General features: G+C 38.4%; 1 protein-coding gene across 1 annotated transcript in view; it reads left to right on the forward strand.

The window, feature by feature from the left end:
- The window catches only part of LOC127449199 (cilium assembly protein DZIP1L-like), a 39229-nt gene extending 14738 nt beyond the window's left edge, over positions 1 to 24491 (forward strand). The window contains exons 5-17 of the mRNA XM_051712460.1: positions 12243 to 12404; positions 12617 to 12757; positions 16025 to 16087; positions 16176 to 16322; positions 16856 to 16886; positions 17033 to 17095; positions 17255 to 17388; positions 17467 to 17656; positions 18102 to 18273; positions 18424 to 18626; positions 18737 to 18873; positions 19019 to 19102; positions 23834 to 24491. Coding sequence (XP_051568420.1) covers positions 12243 to 12404; positions 12617 to 12757; positions 16025 to 16087; positions 16176 to 16322; positions 16856 to 16886; positions 17033 to 17095; positions 17255 to 17388; positions 17467 to 17656; positions 18102 to 18273; positions 18424 to 18626; positions 18737 to 18873; positions 19019 to 19102; positions 23834 to 23884 — 1578 coding nt within the window. The 3' untranslated portion in view covers positions 23885 to 24491. The remainder of the gene's footprint in view (positions 1 to 12242; positions 12405 to 12616; positions 12758 to 16024; positions 16088 to 16175; positions 16323 to 16855; positions 16887 to 17032; positions 17096 to 17254; positions 17389 to 17466; positions 17657 to 18101; positions 18274 to 18423; positions 18627 to 18736; positions 18874 to 19018; positions 19103 to 23833) is intronic.
- Positions 24492 to 24965: the final 474 nt, after the last annotated feature.

Here is a 24965-nt window from a genome sequence, read left to right on the forward strand (position 1 = left end):
TCTTCGGCTGCAGTCACCGTCACCGAGGGCCTGGAGGATCCACTCCTCCCGACTGCATTTTTTCTTTAAACCCCCTGTTCAACTGCACATCCAGGGGGCTCGGACATGTCATTCAAGCCAAGATGAGCTTCCCTCCTTGGCTTCAGTAACCATCACCGAGGGCCTGGAGGAACTGCTCCTCCCGACTGCATTTTTTCTTTAAACCCCCTTTTTAAATTGCACATCCAGGGGGCTCTTGCATGACATTCAAGCCAAGATGAGCCACCCTCCCCGGCTTTGCTATCCGTGAGTTAGACCCTGGAGCGCACGCGCTCCCATTGCATTGAATTAGTCATTTTTTTTCCACTGCTTTTCTTTCAGTTTCGTTCTGGGTGAATGGCAGAGCAAAAGCTCTGAAAAGTAAGTCAATTTGCATTTGTATGGGGAAAAAATTAACAGAAGTATCTTTATTGAAAGTAAAAGTTTATTTCCATTGCAACATTTCAAATTGCAATGTTCTTTTCACTTTATTTATAAAATGCATAAATATATATGGAATGCATTATAATATATTCGCAAATAATAATTAAAAAATGATATCTTCATGTATATTTTGGTTTGTGTGGTATTTTTTTACATTGAAATATAAACAAATTGTGTGTTTTGAACCACTTTGAGAATTGGTTTATGGAGTTACTACAAGTGGACTATTGGCGCCTCCAAGTGGCCTTTTTTTTGGAAGTACACTTACATAAATCATTATAGAACAAAGAGTTTTAGTCATATTTACTTCAAAATTGTGCCAGACCTTCATCAAACATGTGGCTTTGTATCAGATGTGTTTTTGCTGCACTGCGCATAGTCTTGCATATTTAAAAAAAAAAAAAAAAGAAATTGTATTTTATAAATAATATTTGTGGTCACTATTCAAAATATTTGAATAGCTCTAACAATTTTTTTTTTTATACTACAATGATACATTTTTACTCATGAATATCAAATGTCTAAGTGTCTACTTTCAAACGAGCCCAAGTTTGTGTTTGTAGACCAAAAGGTTCAAGAACTGGAAGAGTTTTACTTTGGGTATGTCGTTTTCAAGCTCATGCACAAAAAGAGGCCGGATGTGAAGAGGTAAAATGGGTATTTGGAAGAGGAGGGAGAGAGAAAGAGAGACAGAGGCATAACCCACCTTTACTTTTTTTTCTTTTGTGAACAGAGTGCTTTGTCATGTTTTTGGCCATGTGTTTTTTTTTTTTTTTTTTTTTTTTTTTTTAAATTTCAATTAATCTTGGCTTGTAGTAATAACCTTCCCACACCCACATAAATCCTCACAATCTGTAATTTTCTGTGAGCATTTTTGACTATTGTTTTTTTTTTTTTTTTTTTTTTTTTGGAGTGTCTATTTGCACCCTGGTGTACATAGCATCTGCCACACAGTGTAGCTGTTTGCACCCCAATAGGGTGGTGGAACTACAGAAATATACGACAAACCAAACAAAAGGTAGAGACAGTGTGTGATTGTGTACTGTTTTCCTAGCAACTGTGGTTCGAATCTGCATTTTGTCCCACTCTTTTTCCCATCAGATTTCTTGTTTCCACTATTAATACTTCATTTAATGCTATTTAAAATAATAGATAAAAATGAATATAAATGTTGATTTTTCTAAGGTAAGGTTAGGTTTAGGGGTAGGGGTTAATGTAGTGTGTCTGTGAGACTCTAAATAAAGACAATAAACACACTGTGGTGATGCCCCTATACTGTATGTTAGTATTTAAATGTGGGTGCAAATAGTTTCTGACACTATTTGCACCAGGGTGCAATTAGTAACTGTCATTATTTGCACCAGGGTTGGGGTGCAAATAATATCTGCCACTATTTGCACTGTGGCGTAAATAGCATATACCATTATTTGCACCAGGGTGCAAATAGCATCTGCCTTTTTCTTTTTTTTTTTTAAATAATATTTGACAATACATCTTTCTTTTTGAAGTGTTATATATTTCACATATGTTATGCCTGCGATGGAGCAGTTTCAGAGTGGCCTTCGAGTGAGAGAAAACAGTCTAACGCTCAGACTTTCAAAAAAAAAAAAATGCTCCTCCGGCAAATCCCTTCTACTCCGAAGTTCTAATGTACAACCCAGCCCAGCTGCAGCCCAGGTTAGCCCGTGTAAAAGTCCGGCCCTGTTTGAGTTACTACTATGATGATGATAATAATAATAAGAATATGTTTCTATATAGCGGAGACCAAGGCTAGCTGTCACACTTTGTACTTGAGTAAATATTTCTCAGTGTAGGTTTTATTTTTAAAAGACAATTTCTGTAAAGTCTTGTCTATGCCGAAGTCTTGATTACTAAAAAAGCTATTGAACATTTCCACCGTTATTGCTCTGAAGAAATTTAACACAAGTTTACCTTTTGTGACAACATGCCTAAAATGGGTTAAGTTTTCACAATGGAACCTTCCATTAAACAGCCTAGTATAGGCTTGTCAGCATAAATATCTTATCTTATCTATCTATCTATCTATCTATAATATATATATATATATATATATATATTATACACAACAGTTAGTTCCGGTCCTCGAATCTGATTGGGTGAGAGACTTTCCATGAGTACTGATGGTCATCAGCACTCAGATGCTTCACTGTGTGTATCACTCTGCTTGTGTTCATGCTGTTCTAAACTAAAGTGTAAGAGCAGCACTTATGTGTTAAGAGCTATCTGTCTCTTTACATTTAATATTGTGACATTACATATTTTAGCCAGCAGGTGGAGGCAGAAGACTTTTGTGTGTAATATGAGCCAGTTGGTGACGTGTAGTTAGCGTCAGTCAGTATTTACGTTCAGCAGCACTCCATGATCGCTCGTATTACTGCTACACTACTAAAACTAGGAAATAGCTTTAAACGGCTTTAAACTAATAACTTCAGCATGAAGGCTCATCACAGCTGAGAAACACAACAGACTGATTAATTACACAAACTCAAGGCGCTTACCTCTTACCGGAGTTTCCACATTGGAGAGAAAATACTGTTCAAAGGAGGAGATTGCGGTTTCTATAGTGAATGACTCGTGCGCACCGGCTACCGCGAAATAGGGAGGAATATCCCCGCTTGGATGGCTATTTTTCCACTGAGAAAATAGGATGAATTTCACCAAAATGACATTATCTTCAGAAAGCTGACTAACAGACTACAGCATCATCAACAGGTGATCACACACGCTCCATCTCTCTCTGTCTGTCTGACTCACTCACTCACTCACTCACTCACTCACACACACACACACACACACACACACACACACACACACACACACACACACACACACACATAAATCCTTTTTTCTCCAATAACATGTTAGAAACAGCCCAAGCCGTGATACTAGTATTTCTAAAGTGATGTTTTTGAGAGGCTTGGACACATCATTTGTTTTGAACCTGCAACGGCAGATTCTGATCCGTGACATAAGAAAGTAGTTCCATGCACAAATGCATTTTTTATGACCGTACTCAGTTTTTGAACTGTTGTATATAAGCAATATATAATATATACGTATATATATTACAGTGCAACAGTGCAAGAGATAAGAATAAAGAAGAATAAACAACTTGGATAAGGCAGAAGGAGAGGATATGAAAGGAGGTACCGGAAAAGAACACCTCGCTGCCAAGAATAATTGGAAATGGAAGCGTTTCTCCACCTTTAGAGCAGCTGTTGGGCGCTTCATTCAGGAGCGGGTTTGGTAATTATCAAAGATAATGATTAAAATCAATAGAACATTGATTAGAATCAACATTAGCTTTTAATCCATTAAATCAGCTATCATCAAAGATAACCATCAATTATCAAATTCAATAGAATATTATCATAAAAGACCAACAGAACATTAATTAGAATTAACATTCACTTATTGTTCCTTCAATCAACTATCATAAAAGATAATTATCAATTATCAAAATCAACAGAATATCAGTAAGGATTTAGCTGGGGCACCACCCTTGAATCGGGGACTAATAACCAGACAGTATAGCAGTCTCACTATAGGATTGTTCTCTTAGGAAATTCGTCGTACGGAGAACATCGACATTCAAAAGGAAAACAATGAAGGCTTGAATCCGACCACTGACATCCCCTACTAGACCTTGACACAAGTGCATGCAGAACAATACCAAAACACTTCTCTTTAAAATATAACAAAATTTATTGATGCTGTAATATCAATTAATAATACAATGCAGTCAATAAACTTCCGACTCCCAACTACAAACTAAACAGTAACATGATTAGATATGGTAACAAATAAGCCTATAATACATGAGAGGAGGGTATGTGTGTGTTTGTGTGTGTGTGTGTGTGTGTGTGTATGGAGAGAAGGAGGGCACATAATGGCAGTCATGGCTCTTGAGGAGAGTGCATCACGTGAGGTTTCCAGCCAGCGAATGTGGGCAGAGAGACTGGTTAATGGCGTCTGCCCGTTTAACGCTTGTCTCCGCTGGTACGATAACTTAGGGACAAAACTGGACTCTCGCCAAGTTATCTGCTCACCAAATGTGTGTGCGGGTATGTTTGTGAGGGGTCGTGTGTGTGTGTGTGTGTGTTAGTACGAGAGAGAGAGAGAACAGGATGACGGCACCGAAGTTGGTTTTAGCGATCGTGGGAGAGAAGTTTTATTTATAGTTTTATTACTCAGAGATGCGGTGAACGGCTCGTAATCCGTCCGCCACGGACGTTGGTTCTTTAATGGACAAACGCAGTGTGCCGGTCTCACCCGTGATGACGGAAATGCAAACAGTCCAACGTGTTTGGACAACAACACAGCAAATCTCATTCGTGGTAACAGTAAGTTACAGTAATACCTCGAGTATTATTAGCAGCAATGAGCAGACTCGGCAGTCCGTAACCTGTACAAGCAATAGCCTTGATACACAAGAATAACACACTACAGTATAATAATCTATCTCTGCCCAGACATAAACCTCTTACTTGAGTCGCATGAGGACGTGGGTAGAATGTGTGTTCGTCCGTTGTTTGACTCCGACTGGTTCCTCGAAGCTTGGGTGATGACGGGAGGCCGTTTCCTCGCTCTGTCAGCAGGCGGTTGGCGGCTGATTCTCGGCGGGTCGGCGTAGAAAACAGCAAAGTTGACTCGGTTGAAGAAGGAAGAGAAATCTGGCAAAAGGGTGAAGATGCAGATTGCTCGGAAGGAAGAGAAATCTGGCAATAGGGTGAAGATGCGGATTGCTCGGCGTTCTCCTTCGGATCGTTTAGCATGCTTGGTGGAACACGGAGAACTCCCATCTCGTCCAGCGATATGGAGATCGTATGGCCAAAGTTCAGGTATGTACGTTACTTCCTTGGGCAACGAGGCTACACCTGGGAGCAGCAGGGCTGCATCTAGACGAGGCACATCAGGGCTCGAAATGAACTTTTTCAACTTCAAAAGTTAGGAGCACCAGCAACAATTTAGGAGCACCCACCGAAAATTAAGGAGCACCACAACTACAATTTATATAATACTAAATAGGCTATGTATTTTAAAAAAACATCCTCGCCATAAGCACTGGCGTGTTCCACCTCAACATGTCCGTCGGGGATGTTTGTGGGCTGTCCATCAAGCAGGATGTGGACATACACTATCACACACTCCTTGACAGACAGGTCGGTGTCTCCATCAATGATGAATGAGATGTACAGAGCTGTCGATACTTTAACTGCGGTGTTCTCACAGGTGGTATCTGCTATGACGCCGATGATGTTGGCACATGACTTGTCATTTGCGTATGTCATGTTGATCTCAACGCCGTTCATTTTCATGAGCTGCAACATGGGTTTAAATTTAGTGAAGGCGAGCTCTTCTTTGGCGATGGTGTAGGCGGCGTTAAATTACATGATCATCTCTGCCAATTGAGCAGAACGTCCGGCAGCATCCTGATGATTAAAAGCTTCAACAATCAAACCTGATCCTGAATTCTTTGCCACACACTTGTCCCAGCATTTCTTGTGCTTGGCGCTCTCCCCGTGTTTAATAAAGCTCTCACACTTAAAATGTGTGGATTCAGTGGCGAACGCAGTGTTACTGGCAACCTCTGTCCCACAGGCTTTACAGTGAACGCAGTGCATTAAGCCATTTTCATAGCGGAGCCACTCGAAGTCTTTCAGCCACTCTTTCCGAAAATTGCAAGCCTTCTTTTCCGCTGGTGGATCCACATTCACCACATGATCACCATCACCAACTCCACGAGTTACATTATCTGTAAATTTAGGCAGCTTACAAAAGAAATCGCTCTGTGTTCTTTTCATCTTCTCTCTTCAGCTCTTTACATTTCGCGCGCTAGTTAGCTCCCTGCCACGTGACAACGGAGCGTGGTGAAAGGGAGTGATTGATGGCTAATATTAACCAATCTAAAATCTACATTAAAGTTAAGAATGTAAAGATGAAGATTAATTGGTTATGTAACGCTGAATAGAACGGTGGACCGGTCACTGTATCAGCTCACAGCAGGCACATAGTGCAGTAATTACCGAACGTTTTGTAGAGAAATGAAAACAGGTCGCACCACAACAATAATTTGTACTCGCACAAATTCTCCCAAATATATTTTGAGTTCGCACAGATTACATTTCGGGAGCATATGCGATCAAAATGGTTGCAATTTCGAGCCTTGCACATACTGTCGCTGGAAGCAATGCCCAGAAAGATCTCTGAGGGTTTTATACTCTCGATGACGTCATGGTTGAGGGACGTGTTCTGTCGTGCGTTTCCTCCAGTAGGAGTTGAGAGTTCGATCCTTCAGAATTTCACACATAGGTGTAAAGTGAGCAAGGCTTCATGGAATCTGTAGTCTGTTTTGGAATCTCTTTGTTTGATTTTGGTGTCGTTGTTGTTATCAGGATTTGAGTGTTATAGGCCGCAGTCAGGCTTTATGACTTTATGTAGGCCTGCCTTTGTCTCCTATTTGTGTACGAGGCCCAACAGCAGCCATGTTGATTTGTACACCTTTCTTGGAAATAACACAAAGCTTCATGTACAAAGAGATATCAGTGTATAAAGCTGCTGTACAGAGTGTTCATAAGATATATGCTAATAAGGTGCAAATCTTATCTATACAAAAGTCATGGCTACTAAAAATATGTTGAACATTTCTACTATTATTGCCTAGAAAAAAGAATCAGTTAAATTGAACACAAGTTGATCTTTTGTCACAGCATGGCCCAATATGGTTAAGTTGTCACAATGGAACCTTAAACATCCTATTATAGGTTTTTCAGCTAAATTTAAACAGTAAAACAATTATGAAACACAAAATAATTGATGAAAAATGTAAAAGGTAATGTACAAAATTATCAAATTTTTGTTTCGTCCAACAAATATTGCAATTAATAAATTTGAGAAATGTATAGTATTAAAAAAATGTGACAGCTTGCCCAAATAAAATGTGACAGCTTGCCTCTGCCTTTTGTCCCAGACATGAAAAATACCCTTGTTCTGACAAGAAAGTTCAGCCTTTTGCTGAAATTGTTTCCCTTCATTATATGGTTGACCCTTGCCTGAATGTATGTATAACAGGGTTAAAATGGGAAAGGAGGTGGCGGGAACCGGCTGAACATTCGAAGTAATATTTAATGTAAATTTAAAACATAAAGACACAAAACACAAACGCACACACGGCAGCTGTGTGGCTCTCACTCTCTTTCTCGAACTGCCACATCCGGCTGCCTTTATCCCTCTCCTCGGCTGATTCCGCCCTCGTCACAGTGTGCCAGTGTGGTTTTATTGCATTCACTTGTTTACCCAGCATTTATAGCAATGATATGATATAATGATTGATACACTGTAACAAGTGGTAAACTGTAGGCCTAATTGTTTCCTTAATGAGCTATATCTGAATGATCTAACCTTTACAATAGTTTTGTTGGTATACCCTAATGTAGTCAGGTTGATTTAGACATTTTAAATAATACTTTTGACTTGAATTAAACCTGTTAATTTAGATGCTACCACATGAAGCACAGTTTTTAGGTTAACATGCTTTTCAGTGTAAAATAATGTTAAAGTTTTAGTTCAGGCGTCAGCAGGTGCGGCTCTTCTGTATGGGCATGTAGGGCAGAGCCCCACCTAAATACTCATTGACTTGAAAACATAAATCCATACTATAAACTGGCAATAATGTAATTTGTTAACCTGTAAATGTGTTCAAAATGCTGACATATGTATTTAAAATCAGGCCTAGTATACATTTTAATTCTATTTTTAAGTCATAATGTAGCTGAATCCTCCAATACTCTGTGTTTGATATAGATATACACTGGTGAGCCAAAACTTTATGACCACTCACAGGTGAAGCAAATAACGTTGATAATCTCCTAACAAGGCGACATGTCAAGGTCTGGGTAGATTAGATGGTAAGCGAACAATCAGTTCTTGTAGTCAAAGTGTTGAATGTAGGAGAAATGGTCAGGAGTACAGACCTGAGCGACACTGACAAGGCCCAAATTGTTATGGCCAGACAACTGGGTCAGAGCATCTCTGAAATGGCAAGGCTTATGGGGTGCTCCCTGTCAGCAGTGGTTAGTACCTACTAGGGCTGCACGATTATAGCAAAAATCATAATTGTTGATTATTGCCCTTGATATTATAATCGCGATTATTAATGTCGATTAAAATATTACAATACCGTAACGTCACAAAGTAAGCAACCGTGCGGTTCTTCAGAGTAGCAGATATCAAAGGTGGATATGAACTGTGCTCCAGTTTCTTTTAAGCATCTTTTAAGCATTAAATATTGTAATAATGTTTGTTAATGTTAGGCCAAATAAAAATCTATGGTATAGCATAAATTAAATTATTGCTAAATTACTGCTTAAATTATTAGTCCACATACAGTAAATAATATGACATATTCAATATTCAAACTTATTAACAGCTGATTTAAATCGACCAAGTTATTTATTGCATTCAGTAAGCCCTTTAGTGGCGAGACAGGGGACCATTGATCCCGTTAGATCTTGTTCATGTAAGATGATTGTTAGATAATTTTTGGCCTCAGTGGTTGCACTTTGGAAATTAAAAACAGTCATTTGCAATAGAAGTTTGTGCGATTCGTGAAGATGTTAAATCTACTAATACCAGCTGCGTGGCAAATGGGTCTTATTAGAGCAGATGCAATAACAATGACGGTGATTCCTGAAATATTCTATTCATGCCATATTCTTTATGTTGGCTACACCTCCAAAACACACTTAGAACAGTTAAGCTCAATTACTTTATTGCTATGTTGTACAAATCAAATTCACATTGGCCTAACTATTAACATGACAAAACAAAACTGTTATTACATTTTTAATAAACTGTATAGAGAAATCGAGCAACAAAACAAACTCTCCCATTACAATGAATGCTGTCACTCACTGCAGGTTTACACTGTTTGAGACCTGCATTTCGACGCAAGCTCAGTGACGCTCCGCACAAAGTTCTGCACTCTCACGAATGCTCTCATCAAAAACAAAGCTGTCTAATCAGCATAATAATTCAATTATTTACACCACGTCTATGCCTTTATTAGAATGGGGGCGTTTTAGCTTTGTCCTGTTGCTCATTTGCAGTATATTTAACATATGTTCAGAGCGAGTGGTGCAGTATGCAATGAATCCAAATTAATTTCAAAGTGCTTGTCGCTCTTGTTCTACAGTTTCTTTTCGAGTGTCAGGTGATGTTTCTTCAGTATTAATTTTGGTGTGCCACCGCGAACAGAGGTGGAACATACAGCAACTGGGCATTCAGACGCATTAGGATCAGCTGTCATTAATGATGGGACGGAGGACTATTTTAAGCGGCTCTGGTTGGCCATTGACGTTTCATTGTTCAACGGACATGTTAGTGATTGGTTAGAATACTCAACCGCTGCAAAAACATGTTGTAAATAGAAACCATCGCAACAGGAGCAGATTTAACACTGCAATCGTCGGTTTTCATGATTACATAATCGCGGCAGCCGTAATCATAATCGCGATTAGTTTTTTAGATTAATTGTGCAGCCCTAGTACCTACCGACAGTGGTCCGAGGAGAGACAAACACAAACCAGCGACAGGGTGTTGGGCACCCAAGGCTCATCGATGGGCGAGGGCAACGAAGGCTATCCCGTCTGGTCAGAACTGACAGAAGGTCTACTGTGGCACAAGTCACAGAAAATTGTAATGATGGTTATGGAAGGAATGTGTCACAACACACTGTGCATCATACCCTGCTGAGTATGGGCTGTGTAGCCGAAGACTGGTTAGAGTGCCCATGATGACCCCTGTCCACCATCAAAAGCATATCAAATGGGCACACGGGCATCGGAACTGGACCTTGGAGCAGTGGAAGAAGGTCGCATGGTCTGATGAGTCTCATTTTCTTTTACATCATGTGGACAGCCATGCATGTGTGCACCATTTACCTGGGGAAGTGATGGCACTGGGATGAACTGTGGGAAGACGACAAGCCAGTGGAGGGAGTGTGATGCTCTGGGCAATGTTCTGCCGGGAAACCTTGGGTCCAACCTTTCATGTGGATGTCAATTTGACATGTGTCACCTACCTAAACATTGTTGCAGACCAGATACACCTTTTTCATGGCAACAGAATTCCCTGATCGACAGAGGCAGTGGCCTCTTTCAGCAGGATAAGCTCCCTGCCACACTGCACACATTGTTCGGGAATGGTTTGAGGAACATGATGAAGAGTTCAAGGTGTGGCCCTGGTCTCCAAATTCCCCAGATCTCAGTCAAATTGAGCATCTGTGGGATGTGCTGGACCAACAAGTCTGATCCACGGCGGCTCCACCTCGCAACTTACAGGACTTGAAAGATTTGCTGCTATTATTTGGTGCCAGATACCACAGGACACCTTCAGGGGTCTTGTAAAGTCCATGCCTTTGTGGGTCGGCGCTGTTTTGGCGGGACGCGGAGGACCAGCAGCGTATTAGGCAGGTGGTCAAAATGTTTTGGCTCATCATGTGCATGTGGGCAGAGAATCCGAGCTCCACAGCACCCCTCTTTTTTTTTTTTTTCTTTTTTTTTTACAAAGGAAATATGTGGTCAAATATGGTACTGCAACGAGCCCTCACTGAGACACATTGGGGCAGAAATTAATCTGCTTATAAATGTAGAGCCAAACCAAAGGCAATTTTAGTATTAGTGCACGGCAGCGGTGTAACAGAGTGCGAACATGGCGAGCGCTGTCCATGAAAGTGTGTGTAACAGCGTGTTTCTAATTCAAATTCAAGACAAATTGGACATCAGATAACTTGGTCCTGACAAGCCAGACAAAAAAATAGTTTGGAAATCGATAAGACATTGTAAGTATTGTATGATGAAAAATGTAATGTTGTTCTGTGTACACTGGATAAAATATTTTGTTTCCCATATTTACTTTTTCATTTCACAGTAGTGATTTGAAACATTTCTACTCCGAATCTATTTACTACTTGAAACGTATTTTGATTTAAATCATCATCATAATAATAATAATAATAAGTATTACTGTATTTATTATATTATCATTAAGCATTTAGTTTTTTTAATACTGTGGAAACATGTAAATGACATGTAGATAGTTCTGTTATATTATTTATTATGTTATGAATAATGAGTTGGAGTTATAATACGAAAAATGAATAATGTAAAAAAAATAAAATGTGATTATACTTAACCTATAGTGCTCAGAGCAAGATCTGCCTGACCTACAGTATATCTGTGGTTATGAGCTGCTACTGGGTGTCTGTATAAAGTCCAAGACTACTGAAAAGCTGGCAACACTTTTAAGAGTACACTTTTAAGACACTTTTTGCCTTTGATCGTTCCCTGTCACAATATGCTATTAATGTATGATTAACACTTAGAAATGCTGCTAGAAATACTTTTGCTGCTTGACCCTGCATAATCCAAAAAAATTAAAAGACTTTGTTAGAAAATATTACAGTAGTATTATTTCTAGTTGAGTTTTATGCTGGTTCTTCAAGGCCCGCTTTACTAAATTATGCGTTTATGGAAAATATATGGGATAACGCAGTTTTGACCGAATTAGACAGTGTGGGATTTCGCTCTTTTGACAGTGTTGGTTAGTATATACAATACCCTAATAGAGACTTTCAATTGCAAGTTGTATAGGACTGATTATATTAGTTATTTAGTCATCAAATAACCAGTTCAAGTACCACACTGAATTGTATTTTAAAAGCCTGGAGAAAATACATCTATTAATCCTAACTATGCCAGGAGCAAGAGGAGCAGCGAAGAAGAGAACAGTCAGAGAAAGAAGCACTGGACAAATGGAAAGAGGAGGAAAGAAGAAAATTTCAGCAGGAAATTGGGGAGCTGAGACATCTTTTTCTCCAGGAGTCTAAATATATGGCAAGCAAGAGCTCATCCATAGAGGCTGTGAGTGTACAAGGTTCAAAATAAACCTGTCAACAATAGGTGGAGACAGATCTTCTGGTGTTGGAAGCTACATGTCATGTTTGACAGGCATTTAGTAGCTGATGTTCCGATGCAATTATTTTTAGGTTATACGTTTTTTTTACGATGTAAAACAAATCAATCAATATTTTAATTATATGTTAAAGCATTGTTTGTCATTGCTTCATCTCTAGAAAATGCTGGAGCTGCAAAACAGAGAGGTAGATGTGTTTAACAATGTTTACAAGAACAAAAGTTTTCAAGAAGAGAGTGACCATGAGAAAGAAAGAAGAGAAAACAGAGAGAGAGAGCTGAAAGAGAGACTGATCCAGAAGGTGAGAATTCTCAAAGTTTCTCCACTTCAAGTCTTTCATATACAGAAAATAAAATCTACCGTCATGGTCCAGTAGAGTGTCCAAAAAGATGATTTATTGAAGCTACAAAAACGTCTCATTTTGAAATCAGAAATGCTGACATCAAAAATATATTAACATATGTCCGGCCACATTTACTTGTCAACTATACCCATTCTGTGTTCAGAAACTTTGCCCACCCCATCATGGTGAAGTAATAAGGAGAATGTAGGATAGAAATGTGTGCCAAGTTCTCAATGTTTGAAACGAGTGACTGAATTTTATTTTTAACAAAATCCCTGATCATTTTAATTCAACCATAATAGTTTCAGGGGCTCATTTCATTGCAAATTGTTTTGTGAACCTGTCACAATATGACGCAGGCTTTACAAAGAGACTGTGTTTCTAATTTCCTATTTGATGAAAGCGTTTACATTAGTGCTGAAAGGATTAGTCGGCGTTATCGACAATGTCGATAATAAAATGTTTGTTGTCAAAAGTCGTTTGATGTCATTTAACCTAAAATGAGATTATAGCGCGCTTGCTGCAGCTAGATTATAACATTATGGCTCGCGAATTATTGTATCATAATGCAGTATATGTGTCACTGTGCATTTCTTATCGTGAAGAAAATTGGCAATACGTAGCTTTATTAATAAGAGAGGGTTTTTTTTGTGAGTTAAAGATTAATTAAAGTGAACAAAAAGGTGAGAGAGGGTAGTCTTCACCCCATTATACACTGCAACAAAATACGTTTTTGATTTGTTTGTTTTTTGGCTTGTTTTCCAATATAAATATCTAAAACTCCTTTAAAACAATGTTCATTTACTTAAGCAGCTATACTGCAGAAGAAAAAATTGTTATCTGAGAATGTTGACTATAATACTAAAAATACAAATATTTTAAAATATCTAAAAATGCTTTAAAAAAAAAAAAGCGTTCACCTGAGAAGCAGCATATAAGATATTTAGACTTGCTTTTAGAGGATAGATCTAGAATGTAAGTATATTTTGTCTTACTGCACTCGCAGAAGTATAAACAAGTGAAAAAATTCACTTATATACAAAATACACTTAAAGGAATAGTTCTTCATCAAAACAGAATATAAGATTTTTAGGATTTCATTTCAGGCCTCCTCCTTTAAACAATGCAAGCGAATGTACTCCATTTTTTTTGACAGTCCAAAATGCATATTTAGGGTGCATCAAAATAATCCACACGACTCCAGTCGACAAATAAAGTTTTTCTGAACCCAAACGATTGATTATTTTTAGAAACAAAACAATACTTATATACTTTTTAACTACAAATGTTCGCTTTCGTACATCTCTGTGACGCACGCTCATGAGAGGGATGACGTAAACTCGTTGGTAAGGTCACGCGCTACGTTGAGGAGGCAGGAAGCGCGTCATTGTTTACAAGAGAAGTAGTGCTGTACAAAAGTTTAATTGTCTTTGCTGTAGATTGTATTTGTATAAGTGTATTGTTCAAAATGGTCGTTTGGTGTGTGTATCCTGGATGCTTCAACCTTCAGAAACACCAAAGAAAATGCACGCCGGGAAAATTATAAACTTTTCATCGATTGCCTATACATGATCATGAGCGATTGAAGCTCTGGCTTATCGCGCTGAACCTGGATATCAGTACACCCCTACATTCTCTCAAATATTGGAGGGTGTGCAGTGAACATTTTACCCCTGAGGATTTCAGACCAACGAAAGAAACAAAGGGTCAATATCTGAATTCATCGGCTGTGCCCGTGCTGTTTTTCCAGCGAACTCAGGTATGTGTAAAATCTTTGTCATTGTCACGCCTCCCTCAGGCTCTGCAACTCCCTCAGCGCTCCACTCCTCATCACCCGATTTCTAATTCACCGCACCTGCACTGAATTTACTCGCTCATCACTGCCTGCATAAAAAACTCGCCTTCACGCCACTTCACTGTCAAGTCTCACACAAAGTACTCAGTTTAATCGCACTGCTCTCACGCAGTGTTTATTTACCTGTCTGTATTTGACTTGATTTCACTAACTACAACTTGTGTGGCTTGAATTCCTGATAGTCATGTAGCCTATATATATCTGCTAAAGAAAAAGCACAAGTAGATAACGCAACAGCATTGCTCTGAAATAAAGGATGGTTATCTACTGCAGTAATGTTTTTTTTATTCTTATTATTTGGGAGTTATTTTTTGTAATTTAATTTTATATTGTTTTGAAATTGTTTTGGACTGTTTTGGTTTGTGAACGGGGCTTGGTTTGTGGTCTGTGCAAGTTTCTCTTGTAAACAATGACGCGGTTCCTGCCTCCTCCTCCACGTAACGCGTGACCTTACCAACGAGCTTACGTCATCCGTCTCATGAGTGCGCATCACAGAGATGTACGGAAGCGAACATTTGTAGTTAAAAAGTATATAAGTATTGTTTTGTTTCTCAAAATAATCAATCCTTTGCGTTCAGAAGAACTTTATTTGTCGACTGGAGTCGTGTGGATTATTTTGATGCACCCTAAATATGCATTTTGGACCGTCAAAAAATGGAGGACATTCACTTGCATTGTTTAAGGGAGGAGGCCTGAAATGAAATCCTAAAAATCTTAAATTCTGTTTTGATGAAGAAAGAAACTCAGATACATCTTGGATGGCCTGAGGGTGAGTAAATTATCAGCAAAGTTTCATTTTTGGGTGAACTATTCCTTTTAAAGCAAGTCTAAATATCTTATATGTTGCTTCTCAAGTAAATGCATTTTTAGACTATTTTAAATGGAAAAAGAGACAGAATCACCTGATAACAATAGGATTTTTTTGCAGTGAATTTTTTACTGAATTAAACTTAATAAAAAGTATTTTTTTCCCCCCTTTAATTCAGTGAATGTCATTTAGAGGTATTTTTAAAAGATTATTTTGTCCTCTTTTTTTTGTTAGCAAGCATGTTTAATACAACCTTTTAAGTCGGGGAACAAACTGAATAGTCAGTTAAGACCTAATGATTAATCATTGCAATAATCACCAGAATAGTCCAATAATCGCTCTAATAATCATTAGATTAGTCGGTTATCAAAATAATCGTTAGCTGCAGCCCTAGTTTACATAGGAGTTTTATTGACACAACAGGAAATGTTTGAAGGGAAAAAATAAAGTGATAAAACAATATGTATGATATGGCCCCTTTAAATTTTATTTACTCACTTTGTGTTTTTATCATGTCCCTCAATGTGTTTCATCATTTACATCATTTTTTTTTTTTGCTTAGAAAAATGAATGGAGGAATACGTTTCTGGAAGCACAGAACAGACACCAGCAGGAGAAAGAGGAGGCAAGTTTGTCTGGTATTACATCGTCTTTGCAGCATGGTTGAATCATCCTATCACATGTTGTTTATTTTGTGTATGTGTGTCTCACAGCTGCAGAGTGAGAATGCCAGGCTTCTGAAGGCCTTGTCTGTGGAGAAAAACTCGGGCTCCAGTCTACAGAGACTCCAACAGCAGGTTGTTTCTCTCTCCTCTCAGATGAGACAGAAGGACAGACTCATCAAATCTCAGGAGGCGAAGGTGGGTTATTTATATTATACTAACAGACTATAAGGTCAGCTATACTGTAATAAAGTCTTGTCAGAAATGGTTACTTTAAAGGGGAAGTGTGTTATGTGCCACTTAGAGACAACAAACAGAGTTGCAAAAATGATTGTTTTTTCCAGGTTTCACAAACACTCTTACCGCCCCAGCCTAGCATCTGTATTTTTCAGACAAACTAGAAAATTCACTTTTAAACAGATTATTAAAGGTAATCTTGCTCCGTACTCATGCATGGTAAAGCCAATGTTGCTACAGTATGTAAGACTGCTCAAAAAGAGAAATGTATTGGTAATGCCACAGAGCCACATTGTTCACACTCTTCTGGGAAGTTAACCTACAAATGGCTTACTTATTGATGTCTCTGCATATTAAACTTAAATAGCGAAAATATTCAAACATAAAAAATACACATTTAATTAGATTAATTCAAAATTAAGCTCTTATGAAGTGATCTGCTGATGTCTTAATTCCTGAACACTAATCATTTTGCTAATAATGCTTTATCACAGATAAAAAAACTGTCAGTCATGCCAGTCACAGGTAATGCATTATATCTGCTTTATGTAGACTTTTACTTATTGCTTGATTAAAATAATATAAAATAAAAATGTAATGTTGCTTAGAGTGAAATTTAATATTGAGACTGTGGATTGGCCCATGAGTGCCACAACTCTCTCATTTGATAGTTCCAGTGGTTTCTCATAATGCCCAAGATTCTCCTGAGGAAAAAGAGGAAGAAGATGGAGAGAGTATGTAGTTCAGTATTTTCTGATAATACACATATAGATTACACTCCAGTTCAGTATTTTCTGATAATACACATAGATTATACACCAATCAGATATAATCAATATTTAAAAACATAATGCCACAGAGTACTCATAATACAATAATGCCTGCCCCTATAGGCCTGGAGGACTCAGGAGAAGCCCAGTGGAAGATTCTAGAGTCATTTCCTGGAATCCCAGAGCTGATGAGAGAGTTTAGAACCATCGTAGAAGAACTGCTGGATAAAAAACTGGAGAATATGGGACTGCGGAAGGTAGAACACGTAGACCCATGACTACATGATGTAATGCAAAAGCTTTGTTCAGTAGTTGAAGTGATGATGTATCAGCAGGGTACCAAGGGCATCTCAAAGCAAACCTTTAAGAGTTTGAGTGCTCTGTTGAATGGTCAGCGGCTGCAGAGGTCCAGACAGCACCAAGACCTTCAGAACCTTAGGGACAACCTGGCACGTGAGGTCACCAAGCGAGCGAAAGGCCTACAGAAGAGCCAGGGGAAATCATCACCCAGCTCTTTGAATCAGAGTAAGCAGATGTGTTAATTATAATGGTAATAGTAAGGTGTACGAGTCAGACTATTCTGACTATCCACCAAAAGTCACCTTGACACTATGTAGGTTAAAAGTAATTGCAAAAATGACAATGAAAAGTGTAGTTCTTAGAAAAGTTGCCACAGTAAAAATGGATAATATGCTATTATGCCATTGAACACAATCCTCTATTTCTTTCAGAATTCTATTTCTTTTTTTTTGAAGCTTGAATTGCTCTTTATTTGGGCGCCTTTTAGCAAATATTTATATCTGTGATTAATTTTGATTAATTAATTGCCATGTCATGTAATTAATTCCATTACAAATTTTAATCAATTGACAGCCCTACTTCTAACTCAATGAGATTAAGACATTTTTAAGTGTGACTTTGGAGTCCAAATGTGTCCAAATACTTTTATGGGCCACTGTATTTTTTTTAGGAGGCAAGAAAAATTCAACCCCAGTGAAGGACAAAAGGCTCAGATCCAGCTCAAAGCCGTCCACTGAGAGAGCCAATACCCAGCAGTCACAAGCACTTACTCCAACACCCACCCCACGCTCCAGAGCACCTCCTCAGGTTCAGTCTCCTGCAACACGGCAAAAAAAGAATAGGTACATTTTCTCTTACCATGGTTCAGATGACTTCAGGGAAAAATGAAAATCGAATTGCGCCAGAGTTGAGAGGTCAAGCAGCTTTTAGCTATAATAAATATTACCTCAAGCTTATCAGTATGTGCTTAATGAGTATGTTTCTCTCTTCAGCACACCTCCTTTCAGTTCAGAGGAGGAAGAGTCAGTTGAAGACAGTGACTATATCACCAGCTCTCGGGGCAAACCCTCCCCCTCAGTGCGACTTGTCCAATCAGGATCACTGCTGAACCCAACTGCTGAGCTTGACTGGTCAGAAAGTGAGCTTTCAGAGGCATCAGGCTCCCCCAAACGACACAAAGCTCCTAGTCCACATGGTAAGTGAAGTCAAATTCAATCCCTTAACTAGAGGTTGACATGTAACACTTTTTTATATAGTTTACTTTTACACTGTAAGTCAATTAACATGAATGGTTTATGATTGCAGGTTCTGTTGTCCAAACTCTGACAAGAAGCTTGGAAAGACAGATAAGCACACCAGTCAATAAGCCTGTGGGTGGAACTAGAGTTTTTCCACCACCTTCCAGTCCCTCCCCTCGCCCCACCATTGTAAAGCAGCGAGCGGTAAAAAAAATAGCACATTCTCACAAATAAATGCCCCATTACCAGACCTGTTCAATTCCAGCAGCAGAAATCTTTTTTTTTTTTTTTTAACATTGCTTTAGTGTTGGACTGAATTACTGTTGAATGTATTATGTATGTGTTCTAGCTATCTGATGAGGAGAGTGATTTGGAGCTGTCCTCCATAGAGGAGCTCACAGCCCCCCCAGCAGGTGTGCAGAGGAGCTCAGAGGTGGGCGGGACCTCAGGGACCAGCGTGTGGAGCTCTGCAGCCAGTAAAGCAGGAGCGTGGTGAAGTGTGATAGCACTTGTCTTCTTTTCAAATAAATGCAAATTATTACTGCAAACCCAACTTATTACTTAGACTAAGGGGTGGGCGATATACCGGTAGACATGATAAACTGGTAGAAATTTGGCAACCGGTATACGTTTTGGATTGTTGTCTTTATCACGATAATGCCACAAAATTTGCACCTCATTCTATTCCCGTTACATGTATGTGGTACACATTCTGTAAAGAAATGGAGGATGACAGAGAGGCTTCACGTGAGACTGAGTTTTTCAGATACTGAAAATGTTTTGGCTGCTTCTCATCTGACAAACGCAGCTGTGTTTCATGTGATTGTCATGTGGTTGATGAGTGATCCCGCTCTGCATTCTCCTGTCTAGGACAACTGGGAAGCCTTCTGGACTCACGCGCACTTTCGTACTTCAGAAATAGCGCATGAGAGTCCAGTAGGCTTCCCGTAGTGATGAGAAGTCTGATTCTTTTCCATGAACCGGTTCTTTCGGATGGTTCGTTTCAATGAACTGGTTAAAAAAAAAAAAGAATAACCAGTTAATTTACATCATTGCGTAATGATGTCACTATACATAATGCTAATACGCCGGCATCATAGAATACACGCTCAATCACATTCAATAAAGCCATATGTAAGCACATATGGCTGATTATTACATTTTATTTAATATGTTATAACAATAAGGGTGTTTATTGTCATCAGTGTTTCATTCAGTGATCTTACAATACATCCTACATTAAAGTTTTGCACTTAAAGCACCCAATACTGACACTGATATACAAATGTGGATTTTCTACACGTCTAAAGCATATAGAGTGATTAAACTAGTCTTAATCAACTCACCGTTTTTTACAGAAACCATGATCCAGCTCGTAACTTCAGATATAATCTGCATGCACAATACTCAATAGTAAAATTGGTTTATATCTCTTGATTGAAACGTTTCACCCCCTCATTCAAGTCCTTGGTTCACGCATGCTTATCAGCTGCTCACTGATCAGCAGTTCTCAGTATTATGTCCGAAAGAGGTGATTCTTGGTTCAGTGTACTGGTGACTCTCAAACTGCTGTGATCGATTCAGTGTACTGTTGACTCGAGAACTGCTGCGAACAACTCGATGTACTGTTGACTTGAGAACTGTAGACTGGATCATCTTCATACGTTGATAAAACGGTAATACAATCAAGTCATAAACATATTTCCAGTATGCTTTATTTGTTATACCTTCTGCTGTTCTACAAAATACACCAGAAACAAACATTTCGCCCCTTAATCACACGCATACTCAATGTCAGCAGCTCATCAGTTCTCGTATGTCGGACACCTCCGAATGAGGCGATTCTCAGTTCAGTGTACTGTTAACTCGAGAACTGTTATTAGCGACTCGTACTGTTGATTCTAGAACTGTTGCAACCTGAGCGTTCAGTCTGATTTTTGAACTACTTGGAGCAGTTCATTGCAAAGAAGAGTTGGCAAGATATCACCAGTTCTAGGATCATATTACTCCTGGTTATCGGCTCATTTTGAGTCGGAGTGTCAGGCACATCCGAGAGACAGGTTAAGGTAGAGTAACTTGTGGATCAGTGTTGACTCAAAACGCGAACTGTTCAGTCCGATTTGGTGAACTGGTTCAACTCGTTCACTAAAAATAACCGGTTTACTAAAAAGAACCGGTTCAAAAGAATGATTTGTTCACAAACTGGACATCACTAGCTTCCGGGTTGTCCAGGACAGGAGAATGCAGAGCGGGATCACTCGTCTCACGCTACTCAATCTGGTTTTTCTCTATCGTGACACAAACTTCAAAACTTGCGTGACCCATTCGAGTTTTGAGTTGAACCTTAATGCGATATGGAGTAATGCTGCCTTCATGTGCTATCGGAATTATCCTACTTCCCACTTCTGAAGTGGTAATTACAAGTACATCGCGTTCAAGTGCTTTGTTGTCAGAAAAACTTCCATTCACATACTATATTTCATGAGGAACGTTTATTTTGACACCATAAAATATATTACTCGGCTTGCTAATGATAATGGAATTTTGGTCAAATACAAGCTATTTTAACTGACTAAAAATGTACAACATGGATCAAATAGTTGCTGATATACATAAATGAATATGACAAGAACGGTAAGTGCTAACAATTAGCTGTATTTAGAAATATGAATAAAACATACTTCATACATCATTCACTACAGAAACCGTAATCTCCCCCACCATGTTGAAAGTTTAGAACTCTGATTTAGGAAACTCTGGTATCAAAATGATCTCAGAGTTTCCCAGTCATAATTACGACTTGAGGGGTCGTTCATGTGCAACTTTCGTGTGGGAAACTCGTTTTTAAGATAATTCTGATAGCACATGAAGGCAGCAACACGGACTCTGGTTAAATGTGTCATGCACCAACAATTATGTGTCATCTGTCATGCAGATTTTTTAAACTACACCTCATCACCCTTAATAAAATTCAGTTCAAATGATGTTAGATATTAGAAGGAAAAAAAAGAAAAAAAACGCTTTGCTTTCAGATATTCAAATATTCTCTACAGAGATTACTTAAATCATTAAGAGCCAAATGAAGTGTGTTTTTTGTGTTTCACTTATGGATTATTTCCTTTGTTGCATTGCTTTCAGAAGATGTCGAGTTTCTTGAGGAAATTTTATAATACTACTAATAATAGTAGTAGTAAACAACATGAGACTGAAATGTGGCATAATGTGAATTTTGCATTGTGGTAAGGTTGATTTAAAACCAAAAAAGTCTGAATATGTTTGTCAAGTTCCAAATTGTGAAAATGATATACAAGTAGTTTTCATTTATAAAGTATTTAGTTCAATGACTGGATTATTCAAAATTAGGCATTACAAAATGGTTATTTAATATATAAACCAATTTTTATAGATTTTTTTGGAACAATTTAAATATATTGTGACATCGTTATCGTGATATACAATTAGTCATATCGTGATATAAGATTTTCATCATATCGCCCACCCCTACCTCAAGAAACTCGACATCTTCTGAAAGCAATGCAACAAAGGAAATAATCCATAAGTGAAAGAAAACACAAAAAACACACTTCATTTGGCCTTTAATGATTTAGGTAATCTCTGTAGAGAACCCTTGACTTTACACATAATCCGATTCTTGGTTGGAGGGTCCACCAGTACTATATAAAAGAAAAAAGGAACCATGCTTACAATAACCTAAAAGCATTTTTAGATTAATTAATCACTCGCAAAAGCAAACATAATTACTGCATATTGCATTCACAATGTAGTCCATGTTTCCTATTTTAAAGGAATAGTTCACCCAAAAATCTAAATTCTGTCATTATTTACTCACCATAATGTCACTCCAAACCTGTATGATGTTCTATCTTCAGTGGAACACAAAAGGTAATTTTTTTTTTTTAGAAAGTCTTAACAGAGTTTATTGGGCATTATAATGTCATGAATAAATGATAGTGACTTCAGTCTGTCAAGCTGGAAAAAGGACACAACACAATGATGACTTTAAGACTTTATAGATATTACGGTTTCATTTTCTGTTAGTGCATGATTTTCTATAAAGCTGCTTTGAAACGATGTGTGTTGTGAAAGGTGCTATACAAATAAAAATGACTCGACATATTTTAGCCCTTTATTAATGATGTGATTTGAGAGTGAATAATGACTTAAATTTCATTCTGTTCAAGCTTTTTATTGTCCTTTTTCAAGCTTGACAGGCCAGAGTCACTATTACTTCCATCATACATCATTACAAGACCAATGAAAGGTGAAACGCAATTGTTGGCAATACCTTGTTAACTAAAAAATTTTAATCGTTACATACAACATGAATTCAAAGCAAGGTAGCAATAAGTTCTGACCAAAAGTGGCCAGGCTACATGTTCTTATCTCTCCGTAAACAGAGTTGGGTTCTTTTCCATTCTTATCAGTACACATTCATCTCAGAATGAGATTAAATGTTGAATCGTACCTCTCTCCATTTCTCACCTGGCAACGCACAACCTACCTTCCTACCACTCTTTCAAGCAGGGACCTGACGATTGTTTGTGCTATTTTACACCTTGGCCTAGAATGGCTTGCATCCTGATAAAGAGACATAAAGGTTCCTGCCCTTCAAATTCTGCTCTGATAGCCTGAGCAGCTACAATCATTGTGGACCCTCCATTAGTGAAGTCTCGGAGAAAAGAAACTGAGCTTTGCACTGTTGGCCAAGATGAAAGACTCTCCAGGGGAAATGGTGACAAATAGAGTGCCATTTACAGCCTTTTACCTGTGGTCACCTGGCTTATTTCCCCAGTAAGTTTTCTTCACTAACCAAAAGATTGATGGCTAACAGGTATTACAGCTCAATTGCCACTAGAGGGTGCAGTGTGTACAGAATAAGTGGCTTGTATCGCAGCAGGAAACAAATTTGCAGAGCACTTGATAAGAATGTTTCTTTTCATTCTCTGAAGCCCCAAGCGGAAACAGTTTGTTTGTACTTCTCAACAGGCCTTGAGGGGTTCTTGCTGAATGTGGGCCAGTCAAGTTAAGAGGACAATTAGGATTTTTACCCACATTTCACACTACAAATAAGTGTTGAAACAGTCAATCCGTAGTTCCTCTCAATCTCTTTCATTCTCTGTTCTTCTGTGTCCTTGTTCTTTAGCTTCAGTCCATCCTGATGCTCCAGAATGCCAGTGCTGCTGCTTTCAGCTGACAGACACATGATTTGAAATCCTCTAATATGAATGCCTTGGGGCCCGGCTTCAATACACAGTATCCACTAATACACAACACCAAGGAGACGATTCAGCTCTCACAGAAAGAACATGAAACAGTGCATTTGTTGTTCTAAATCTGAGGCAACACAGATGCTGTAAACTGGAAAAAGTCCCGTCGGTGCTGGATATGGAACAGGCTTAAGTTCTCAGAAAAGGCTTCAAGATGGAGGAAGATAATTAAGTCCAGCTATCAGTAATAGTAAAAAGGTCTTTGTGTTGACCCCTCGGGTCTTGTAGATGGTGAGTTTTGAGGGTAAATTGATTTAAGCTGTGTGGCTTTTCATCAGTACCAGGAGAAATACTGTATTTACTGCACTTAATTACCTATTTACACATCTATATTACCTATTTACATGTCTGTCTGTCTGTCTGTCTGTCTATCATCATTTTATTGCACTCTGAACAATGTTTACTCTGATAATCTGCACTATTGTGCCATTTTGTTCCCCTTTAGATGATTAATTGCACTTTTTCACATTTTATTATACTATGAATATTATTGTTCATGCTAACTGTAATTCATTCGCTCTGTAGCGTACTTGTTCTCTAATACAATAAAGGTTAATCTGATCTATTCTAATATAATAAACTTGCACCATTGTTACCTCTTTGAGATGGCAACACCACTTTGCTAAATTTAAGTGTCAAAACAAGTGTTCTCATTTGTCAGAATCTATCAAAATATCAGTATACTCATATGAAAAGTGTCCTCTTAAGACTCTTGCTATCACTCATGAATGAAGAAAATCCTGACAACACTGGAATGTTGGCAGATATTTTTCCAGAATGGCCCCTGCAATTGAAGGACGGGCACAAACTTTGTAGATTCCAGAGCAATTAACCAATTGGGTTTGGCAATATGGCGTGAAAGACTGAGCACAATCATGGGCTGCTGCAACTCACATTCGTTATGTATTGAGACTGGCCAGATCTAAATTAAAGAGCTAATTAACTGTGCTAATAGCCCTCTCCAATTTCATCTGGGAGACAATGGGGGATTGAAGACGATGCTTTATT

This window comes from Myxocyprinus asiaticus, chromosome 12 (genome assembly GCF_019703515.2).
Source record: "Myxocyprinus asiaticus isolate MX2 ecotype Aquarium Trade chromosome 12, UBuf_Myxa_2, whole genome shotgun sequence".
NCBI classification, from domain to species: Eukaryota; Metazoa; Chordata; class Actinopteri; order Cypriniformes; family Catostomidae; genus Myxocyprinus; species Myxocyprinus asiaticus.